The 10,643-nt window shown below is 49.8% G+C and overlaps 1 protein-coding gene across 1 annotated transcript; it reads right to left on the reverse strand.

Moving 5' to 3' along the window:
• Positions 1-893: 893 nt before the first annotated feature.
• LOC149465087 (uncharacterized) lies at positions 894-8,411 on the reverse strand. The gene is made up of 6 exons (XM_089673679.1): positions 8,260-8,411; positions 6,730-7,050; positions 6,447-6,653; positions 5,957-6,154; positions 5,646-5,781; positions 894-4,004 (listed from the first exon to the last, which is right to left on the reverse strand). The coding sequence occupies exons 1-6, from the start codon at positions 8,344-8,346 to the stop codon at positions 3,022-3,024; spliced, it is 1,932 nt and encodes a 643-aa protein (XP_089529805.1). The 5' UTR covers positions 8,347-8,411; the 3' UTR covers positions 894-3,021.
• Between the last annotated feature and the right edge of the window lie 2,232 nt (positions 8,412-10,643).

Below are 10,643 nucleotides of genomic sequence, written 5' to 3' on the forward strand. Positions count from 1 at the left end.
CCACTGACACCAATGATGGGACACTATTCCTCCTACTGACACCAATGATGGAGCATTATTCCTCTTACTGACACCAATGATGGGGCATTATTCCTCCCACTGACACCAATGATGGGGCACTATTCCTCCTACTGATACCAATGATGGGGCACTATTCCTTACTGACACCAATGATGGGACACTATTCCTTCCACTGACACCAATGATGGGGCACTGTTCCTCCCACTGACACCAATGATGTAATTTTTTCACTCTCACTGACCACTAAGCCTACTGAATGGTTTACTCCCACTGACACCAGGACATTTTCTACTCCCACTTGCCACAGTCCAGCCCCTCTAAAGTTTGAAGGTCACGTAGAAAGCCTGACAGTGACCAACAACACCCCTCCGAGAGAGCCTTCCACTAACACGCATTTCCCGCCCCCCCGGCGAGAGAAAGCCACCTTCGGAGATCCGGACATCCCCGGGAACAAGAGTTGGGCTCTACATACACCATCCGCAGCCTCTCTCAGCTCCCACCTGGTCCCCATGCCACAAGTGTCCCTTCTTCCTGGGATGGGGGGGGGGGGCGGTGCTGCCCCCCCTTGAAAAATACCACCCTAGGCAAATGCCTTGTTGTAAATATGCCCCTGCAAGCCACATGCCCATCTAGGCACACCCACTTCTCCAAACTGACACCCACCCATCAAGGCATTTTCACATTCTCATAACTCCTCCCAAAAGCCAGCCCCCTGCTCGCATCGGTGCGGAGGGCTTTTGAAAGGGACTGAGGTAGGGTGCTGTGATGATTTCAGGAAGCTACGTACAGCCCCCTCCCACCAGCCGTGATCTGCCACTATTTCATACAGAAGCACAGAGACCAAGCGCTAACATCATTGGATCAGACGTAAGTCGTAATAAAAGCATAAAAGTTTTATTAAATCATTTCGGGGTGACAGGGGAAATAGGGAAGGCATGTGAGCAGAATAAACTTCGGCTTTATGATCTTCGTCCGGTGGTGGTAACCTTTCCAAGGCCCAAAATGATTGGATGGTTGGATCTTCTAAAATACAACCCGAGGTCTGTGAAACAGGACAGACCGTGGGACTTCCTGGAGCTAAATGACTGTTGTGTCAGTTTATTTAGAGGCAAAAAAGAAGAAATTTGGGTTTTCATGGTTCCAATGTTGAGCTTTCACCAAGGAATAATCGATAGTCAACAAACAAATGGTTGGAATTTGAACCTCAGAAGAACTCTGGTGTATCCACTCATCAAGATAACGACTTGACACCACAAGGGGTTCCATAGAGACCAGATGGACTGCTAACCACAGGTGGGAACCATCAATTCCCAGACTGGACCAGTGCATAGAGCCAATGCTGCCCTCCTGAGATCGGGGAATCTTGCAAAGGCACAAAAAGGTTTAAAAAAGGGTGCAAAAGTCTAGTGCATTATCATTTGTGAAGAAGAAGGGGTATAGCCCCCGAAACACGTCAGCTGGTGTTTCCTTAGTACTTTTGCTCTGAAGAAGGAGGGTATAGCCCCCGAAACACGTCAGCTGGTGTTTATGTTGCAGTTTTGCTCTGAAGAAGGGGGTATAGCCCCCGAAACGTCAGATGGTTTTTCTTTTGCAGTTTTGCTCTGAAGAAAGGGGTATAGCCTCCGAAACACAGCAGTTGGTGTTTCTTTGGCAGTTTTGCCCTGAAGAAGGGGGTTTAACCACTGAAGCACGTCAGCTGTTTCTTTGGCAGTTTTGCTCTGAAGGAGGGATTTATAGTCCCCGAAACACGTCAGCTGGTGTTTCTTTGGCAGTTCTGCTCTGAAGAAGGAGGGTATAGCCCCCAAAACACGTCAACTGGTGTTTCTTTGGCAGTTTTGCTCTGAAGAAAGGGATATAGCCCCCGAAACACGGCAGCTGGTGTTTCTGTTGCAGTTTTACTCTGAAGAAGGGAATATAGTCCTCGAAACATGCCAGCTGTTTCTTTTGCAATTTTGCGCTGAAGAAGGGGGTATAGCCCCTGAAATACGTCAGCTGGTGTTTCTGCTACAGTTTTGCTCTGAAGAAGGGAGTATAGTCCTCGAAACACGTCAGCTGGTGTTTCCTTAGTAGTTTTGTTCTGAAGAAGAGTGTATAGCCTCCGAAATACATCAGTTGATGTTTCTTTGACAATTTTGCCCTGAAGAAGGGGGTATAGCCCCCGAAACACGTCAGCTGGTGTTTCTTTGGCAGTTTTGTTCTGAAGAAGAGAGTATAGCCTCCGAAACACGTCAGTTGGTGTTTCTTTGACAGTTTTGCCTTGAAGAAGAGAGTATAGTCCCCAAAACACGCCAGCTGGTGTTTCCTTAGTAGTTTTGCTCTGAAGAAGGAGGGTATAGTCCCCGAAACACGTCAGCTGATGTTTCTTTTGCAGCTTTTCTCTGAAGAAGGGGGTATAGTCCTCGAAACACATCAGCTGGTGTTTCCTTTGCAGTTTTTCTCTGAAGAAGGGGGTATAGTCCTCGAAACACATCAGCTGGTTTTTCTTTTGAAGTTTTGCCCTGAAGAAGGGTGTATAGTCCCCTCAACATGTCAGCAGGTGTTTCTTTGGCAGTTTTGCTCTGAAGAAGGGAGTATAGTCCCTGAAACACTTCAGCTGGTGTTTCCTTAGTAGTTTTGCTCTGAAGAAGGTGGGTATAGCCTCCGAAACACGTCAGCTGGTGTTTCTTTGCAGTTTTGCTTTGAAGAAGGGGGTATAGCCCCCAAAACATGTCAGCTGGTGTTTCTTTAGCAGTTTTGCTCTGAAGAAGGGGGTATAGCCCCCGAAAAACGTCAGCTGGTGTTTCTTTGGCAGTTTTGCTCTGAAGAAGGGGATATAGCCCCCGAAACACGTCAGCTAATCTACGATGTTCATCTGATATTGGATTTCATTGTGTTGAAGACCTTCCGGTGTTCCGGTGTGTACACAACACAATGCACTAGGCCTTTGCACCTTTCTTTAATCTTTTGTGTAGCTCTGGTGTTCGGCACACACTGATCCACATAGTCCTTGCCCTCAGGACACTAATACTCCTGGAGGGATGTGTGGGTCCTCAGATGTTTGTTAAGACAAGACTTCTGTGTATAACATTTCCCGCACTCAGGACAGGAAAACGGCTTCTCCCCCGTGTGAGACCTCTGATGTATGATAAGTTCTGATTCCAGCAAACAACATTTCCCGCACTCCGAGCATACATACGGCTTCTCGCCCGTGTGCAATTTCTGGTGCCTGGTAAGATGTCCCTTCTGTGAAAAATATTTCCCACACTCTGAGCACTTAAACGGCTTCTCCCCAGTGTGCGTTCTTTGATGCTTGTCAAGTTCCGATTTCCGAAAATAGCATTTCCCGCACAGAGGACAGGAGTACGGCTTCTCCCCGGTGTGACATCTTAGGTGCATGACAAGCCCTGACTTTCGCGGGAAGCATTTTCCGCACTCGGGGCACCCATACGGTCTCTCGCCTGTGTGTAATCTCTGATGTTTGGAGAGATAGGACTTGTCTGAAAAACATTTCCCGCACTGAGGGCAGGAAAATGGCCTCTCGCCGGTGTGAGATCTCTGATGGATGACGAGTTGTGATTTTGTAGGGTAACACCGTCCGCACTCGGTGCAGGAATATGGAAGTTGACCTGTGTGGGATCTCATATGGACGTCAAGACCGGACTTGAGACTAAAACGTTTCCCACATTCAGGACAGGTAAAGGGCCGCTCACCCAAGTGGCATCTTAGATGCTTACGAAGGCGGGATTCATAACGAAAACATTTTCCGCACTGAGGGCAGGAATACCTCTTATCTGCCTGAAGGTTGGCAGTGTCCCTCACAGTCTGAGGTTCCTCAGGATACGAGGAATCCGATGGTCCATCTACACTGGGTGGTGCCGGATGGACATTGGAGGGAGCTGGGTTTTCTCCTGGACTATACTGTGTGATGTCCTCATCTTCGACTTTCCAGTCTGGAGACAAAGTGAAACAATCCTCTGAGGTTTTCCTCATCTCCCGGCCATGGACTAGAATACAAAGACAAAGAGGAATACTAGACAGGAGCCCCACCAGAGATCAGAGAGTAAGGATGGGGGAAGGACAACCAAGAGGAAGACTGGACTCATCCTGAAGACCACTATCATTGGGGTATTGGCTCCTCCCCCATCCTGAAGACCACCATCGTAGGGGTATTGGCCCCTGCCCCATCCTGAAGACCACTATCATTGGGGTATTGTCTCCTCCCCCATCCTGAATAACATTGGGGTATTGGCTCCTCCCCATCCTGACCCTGAAGACCACCATCATTGGGTTATTGACTCCTCCCCATCCTGACCCTGAAGACCACCATCATTGGGGTATTGGCTCCTCCCTATCCTGACCCTGAAGACCACCATCATTGGGTTGACCCCTCCCCATCCTGAAGACCATCATTGGCGTATTGGCTCCTCCCCCATACTGAAGACCACCATCATTGGGGTATTGGATCCTCCCCCCATCCTGAACACCACCATCATTGGGATATTGGCTCCTCTCCATCCTGACCCTGAAGAACACCATCATTGGAATATTGGCTCCTCCCCCATCCTGAAGATCACCATCATTGGGGTATTGGCTCTTTCCCCATCCTGAAGACCACCATCATTGGGGTATTGGCTCCCCCCCCCATCCTGAAGACCACCATCCAAACCATGACTCCGCCCACATCAGGCAGCTTGGTCTCTGAGGAGCTTACAATTCCACCCTCAAGGGAACTAGGAAATGGCTCCTCTGATCTCCTACCAGGTCATTTCTTTATTCATGGACCTTAGTCAGAGAGTGAGGGGATTATAGGACGAGGGTTCCCACTCCCTCTATCACTCATCGCCATCTTCCCAACACAATAAGTACTGCACTTCCTGATTTAGTCCATGATTTAGTCATGAAGAACAGCGGGGCTGAGCCTCACCAGAGGTCAGAGAGTGAGGATGGGGGGAGGACAACCAAGATGAAGACTGGACTGAAGATAACGATTACTGGGCTATTGACTTGTCACTCGTCATTTTCTGTGAGCTTTGGGATGAGGTGGCTGGCAAGCAGACGGTTTGACCAGGGTATGTAGGTAAGCTTGGGGGCTAGGTGGGAAGGTGCTGCAACCAATTGGAAAGATGGGTGGGTGGGAGATGGGTGAAACGGCTGGAAGGAATGTATTGTGAGTAAGGTTGAAGTGGGTTGGAGGGAGTAGCTGTGACCAGGTTTTAGGACAGTGGGAAGCACTGTGAAATGGTGGATGTTAATCACAGTATGCCTGAAGGCCAAGTGATTGGGAGGGAGATGCTATGATCTTGAAGGATGAATAAATTGGGAAGAGAAGCGCTGTGACGGGGGGACAAGGTGGGTGAAAGCAGAATCTATGAGTTGGGGGTCTGAGGTATAATGGTCCAAGTGCTATGGAGCTTGGTGAATCTATGTGGCAGCGCTGGGGTTGATTACTTTCAATATCAGTTGGGAATGTTGGCAGAGGTGTTCTAGAGAGAAGAATGGATACTTTATCTGCTGTAGGTGACACCAGGAAGCAAAGTGTTGCTTGTGCCTTTGATAACATTTCTGCAGTTGGGGGTCCCTGACCTGCTCTGGACCAATTGGTGAGCGGTATGAGTGGAGGAACGTATTTGGCGATTTTGACCCACCTGTGCTGATCTCTGTAGGAGTGTCCTCCTCTATAACTACCCTCGTTATTTCATCCTCCTCCATAGACTGCTGATCATCCTCCACATACGATTCTTCTTCTTTAATCTCAACTTTTATATCCACCAGATCTTCACCCTAAACCAGGAGAAGGGTCATAATATCATCTTGTACACAAATCATCTCCACAAGTCACTTTCATGTTCTAGATCCTCAATCCCACCAACCCGATCAGAGAAGCTTGTGTATAAAATAGCACTATCACTGATTGTTCCTCATCTACCTGATGATGGTGAGGGATGGTGTGACCTACCTGTGTGGAATCCCGGGAATACAGAGGACGGGGACATCTCTCTGGTGGGTTCCTGTAGCTGGATGACTCCACCATGGTGTTCTGGTACAGATCTTTGTGTCCTTCTGGAATCTCTGACTCCTCCATCCCCCCATCCTCATCCTCCTCCTCTTTTATCTCTTCTTTAACATCAACTGTAGAATCTCTCAGGTTTCCACTCTGAATATATAATAAAATGACATCAATGGTAACAATGCAGATAATGTACAGATCCTAATGATACTATCAGTGATTGTTCCTCATCTACCTGATGATGGTGAAGGATGGTGTGACCTTCCTGTGTGGAAGCCCAGGAATACAGAGGACGGGGACATCTCTCTGGTGGGTTCCCATGACTGGATCCACCTACCTGATGATGGTGAGGAATGGTGTGACCTTCCTGTGTGGAATCCCGGGAATACAGAGGACGGGGACATCTCTCTGGTGGGTTCCTATTACTGGATCCACCTACCTGATGATGGTGAGGGATGGTGTGACCTTCCTGTGTGGAATCCCGGGAATACAGAGGATGGGGACATCTCTCTGGTGGGTTCCTGGTATTAGGTGGCTCCATCATATCCTTGTGTCCTTCTGTAAGCTTCTTTATCACTCCATACTCCTCATCCTCCTCTTTATACTCTTCTTTAACAACAATATTATATTCTCCGAGGTTTTCACTCTGTTTAATAATACATTCATTGTAACAAACAAGCTTGTGTATAAATCACAACTATCAGTGATTGTTCCTCACCTACCTGATGAAGGTGAGGGGTGGTGTGACCTTCCTGTGTGGAATCCCAGGAATACAGAGGACGGGGACATCTCTCTGGTGGGTTCCCGTGACTGGATCCATCTACCTGATGATGGTGAGGGATGGTGTGACCTTCCTGTGTGGAATCCCGGGAATACAGAGGACGGGAACATCTCTCTGGTGGGTTCCCATTACTAGGTGGTTCCATCATGATGCCCTCATAGCGATCCTGGAGTCCTTCAGAAAGCTCTTTCATCACACCATACTCCTCATCATTCTCCTTATATTCTTCTTTAGCAATATTACGATCCCCAAAGTTTCCACTCTAAAAATATAAAAAGATATTGTAACATACAATCTTGGGTATAAAATATAACTATCAGTGATTGTTCCTCAATGATAAGTGTATACATTACCGTCTCTTCATTGTGTCGGCTGTGCTATTAGTCCGACACTTTCAAGAATACCGGAGATAAAAGACATCACAGTGACTATGGAGGAAGAGGACGGACATGACTGTGGAGGGAGAGGACGGACGCGACGGTGGAGGAAGAAGACGGACGCGACGGTGGAGGAAGAAGACGGACGCGACGGTGGAGGAAGAAGACGGACGCGACAGTGGAGGAAGAAGACGGAGGCGACGGTGGAGGAAGAAGACGGAGGCGACGGTGGAGGAAGAAGACGGAGGCGACGGTGGAGGAAGAAGACGGAAGCGACGGTGGAGGAAGAAGACGGAGGCGACGGTGGAGGGAGAAGACGGAGGCGACGGTGGAGGGAGAGGACGGACGCGACGGTGGAGGGAGAGGACGGACGCGACGGTGGAGGGAGAGGACGGACGTGACCGTGGAGGGAGAAGACGGACGCGACGGTGGAGGGAGAGGACGGACGCGACGGTGGAGGAAGAAGACGGACGCGACGGTGGAGAAAGAGGACGGACGTGACCATGAAGGAAGAGGACGGACGTGACCGTGGAGGGAGAAGACGGACACGACGGTGGAGGGAGAGGACGGACGTGACCGTGGAGGGAGAAGACGGACGCGACGGTGGAGGGAGAGGACGGACGCGACGGTGGAGGAAGAAGACGGACGCGACGGTGGAGGAAGAAGACGGACGCGACGGTGGAGAAAGAGGACGGACGTGACCATGAAGGAAGAGGACGGACGTGACCGTGGAGGGAGAAGACGGACACGACGGTGGAGGGAGAGGACGGACGCGACAATGGAGGGAGAGGACGGACGCGACGATGGAGGGAGAGGACGGACGCGACGATGGAGGGAGAGGACGGACGCGACGATGGAGGGAGAGGACGGACGCGACGATGGAGGGAGAGGACGGACGCGACGATGGAGGGAGAGGACGGACGCGACGATGGAGGGAGAGGACGGACGCGACGATGGAGGGAGAGGACTGACGCGACGGTGGAGGAAGAGGATGGATGGGGCCGTGGAGGAAGAGGACGGACGCGACGGTGGAGGAAGAGGACGGACGTGATGGGGGGGTTACTGGGTGTAGATAGAAAATCAGATCTTATTACCTCCTCTGCTGCCACTTCCACCAATGTCTCCTCTCTACTTCCTCCCGGCTCACCTCTCACCCAGAACTTCCTTCCTATACTGGACATCACTTCCTGTCTGTATCTGACATCACTTCCTGTCTTCCATAGAGACTTCCTGTCTGGGTAGAAGTGAGATCACCCCTTGTGGAGCTCAGAGGAACTGCAGCCCCGAGAACCGTCTGTTAGTGTAAACACGAATTACTAACTACTAACACCGATGGCTGCCACTCCATACTCATACTAATGGATCACATTGCTGCCTTGATATAGTTGACCATCAACTTCCCTTCCAAGACGGCTCTTTTTTTGTTCTCCTACCTATCTAAGCATGTTTCCAGTGTCACCTACAACTCTATCTTTACTCTTTTTGTAGGATTCCCCTAAGGCTCTGTCCTAGGACCACTTCTCTTCTCCATCTACACTTCCTTGGTTGGTTGATAATCTCCTAGGGCCTCCAATATTTATTTCAGGTACTTATATAGCGCCGTCAATTTATGGAGCGCTTTACATATATATTGTACATTCACATCTGTCCCTAACCCTCAAGGGGCGTACAATCTAAGGTCCCTAACCCTCAAGGGGCGTACAATCTAAGGTCCCTGACACTCGAGGGGCGTACAATCTAAGGTCCCTGACCCTCGAGGGGCGTACAATCTAAGGTCCCTGACCCTCGAGGGGCGCACAATCTAAGGTCCCTGACCCTCGAGGAGCGTACAATCTAAGGTCCCTGACCCTCAAGGGGCGTACAATCTAAGGTCCTTGACCCTCAAGGGGCGTACAATCTAAGGTTCCAGACCCTAAAGGGCCGTACAATCTAAGGTCCCTAACCCTCAAGGGGCGTACAATCTAAGGTCCCTGACCCTCAAGGGCCATACAATCTAAGGTCCCTAACCGTCAAGGAGCGTACAATCTAAGGGCCCTAACCCTCAAGGGGCGTACAATCTAAGGTCCCTAACCCTCAAGGGGTGTACAATCTAATGTCCCTAACTCTCGAGGGGCATACAATCTAAGGTCCCTAACCCTCAAGGGGCGTACAATCTAAGGTCCCTAACCCTCAAGGGGCGTACAATCTAAGGTCCCTAACCCTCGAGGGGCATACAATCTAAGGTCCCTAACCCTCAAGGGACGTGCAGTCTAAGGTCTCTAACCCTCAAGGGGCGTACAATCTAAGGTCCCTGTTAGGCTGCATACAATCTAAGGTCCCTAACCCTCAAGGGGCGTACAATCTAAGGTCCCCAACTCACATTCATACATACACATACTAGGGACAATTAACCTTCCAGGAAGTCTTTGGAGCGTGGGAGGAAACCCACGCAGGCACAGGAAAAATATGCAAGCTCCAGGCAGGTGGTGCCGTGGCTGGGATTTGAACCAACGGCCCCAGTACTGCCAGGTGGAAATGCTAACCCTTTAGCCACCGTGCTGCCCCATAAATACTATCTTTATGCTGATGACACCAAAGTCTATCTCTCTACTCCTTGGTAAGGGTGGACCAAGGTTCAGGCTAAACTCAGATTGGCTCAAACTCACAGGAGACTGTCACATAATAGCAGGCCTCTGTCCCAATCATCTGTGGACATGACATTTCCCACCTCGCAGCTGCACGTAACAGTTGGGCAGGGATGACATCATTGGCCTAATATGGCCACATGGCCATATTTGGCCAATGACAACCCAAGCTTACCCTTGCTCCTCAGCTCACCTCCTCAGAATCCTTGCATTTCAGTAATTTACTGACATATCAGTATGGAGGTGACACCACTTTCGGAAACTCAATCTTCCAAAACTGATCCGATATGTCCTCCACCCTCCCCCTGTGCTCTCTCCTTACTTTTTACACAACTATCCTTCCCTCCACCCAAAGTCAGAGTGCTAGGTGTAACCCCGTACCTCTTATTTTAGCCCCATATTAAATCACTGTCCAAATCATACCACCTTCACCTCTGTAACCTCTGCAAAATATGACCCTTCTGATCCAATGACACCACCAAGCCACTAATTAACCCCTTTGTGATCTTTCACCTCGACTACTGCAACACCCTCCTCATTGGCTACCTCTCCACCTCCCTTGGATTTTTGTACATTTCCTCTTTGTACATATCTGTAATTCCTGTACGGCAACTGGCACATAGAAATGCGCATGCACGCAATATTGCGCATAGAAATGAGCAAGGGCGCATTGCTAATAAAAAATTAGCATAGGCTCGTGCATGCACACATGGGAGCGTGCCCAGTTTCTGGCGCCAGACGGACTATTTAAAGGAGGCTCTTACTCTCTGTCAGTGCTGACTGGTCTTCAGCTAATTCCCGGTGTCCTGCTGTATCCTGTGTGTATCCGGTACTGACCCGGCTTGCCATTGACC

Source organism: Staurois parvus, unplaced genomic scaffold, assembly GCF_062004578.1.
Source record: "Staurois parvus isolate SC_StPar_1 unplaced genomic scaffold, SC_StPar_1.0 ptg000144l, whole genome shotgun sequence".
NCBI classification, from domain to species: domain Eukaryota; kingdom Metazoa; phylum Chordata; class Amphibia; order Anura; family Ranidae; genus Staurois; species Staurois parvus.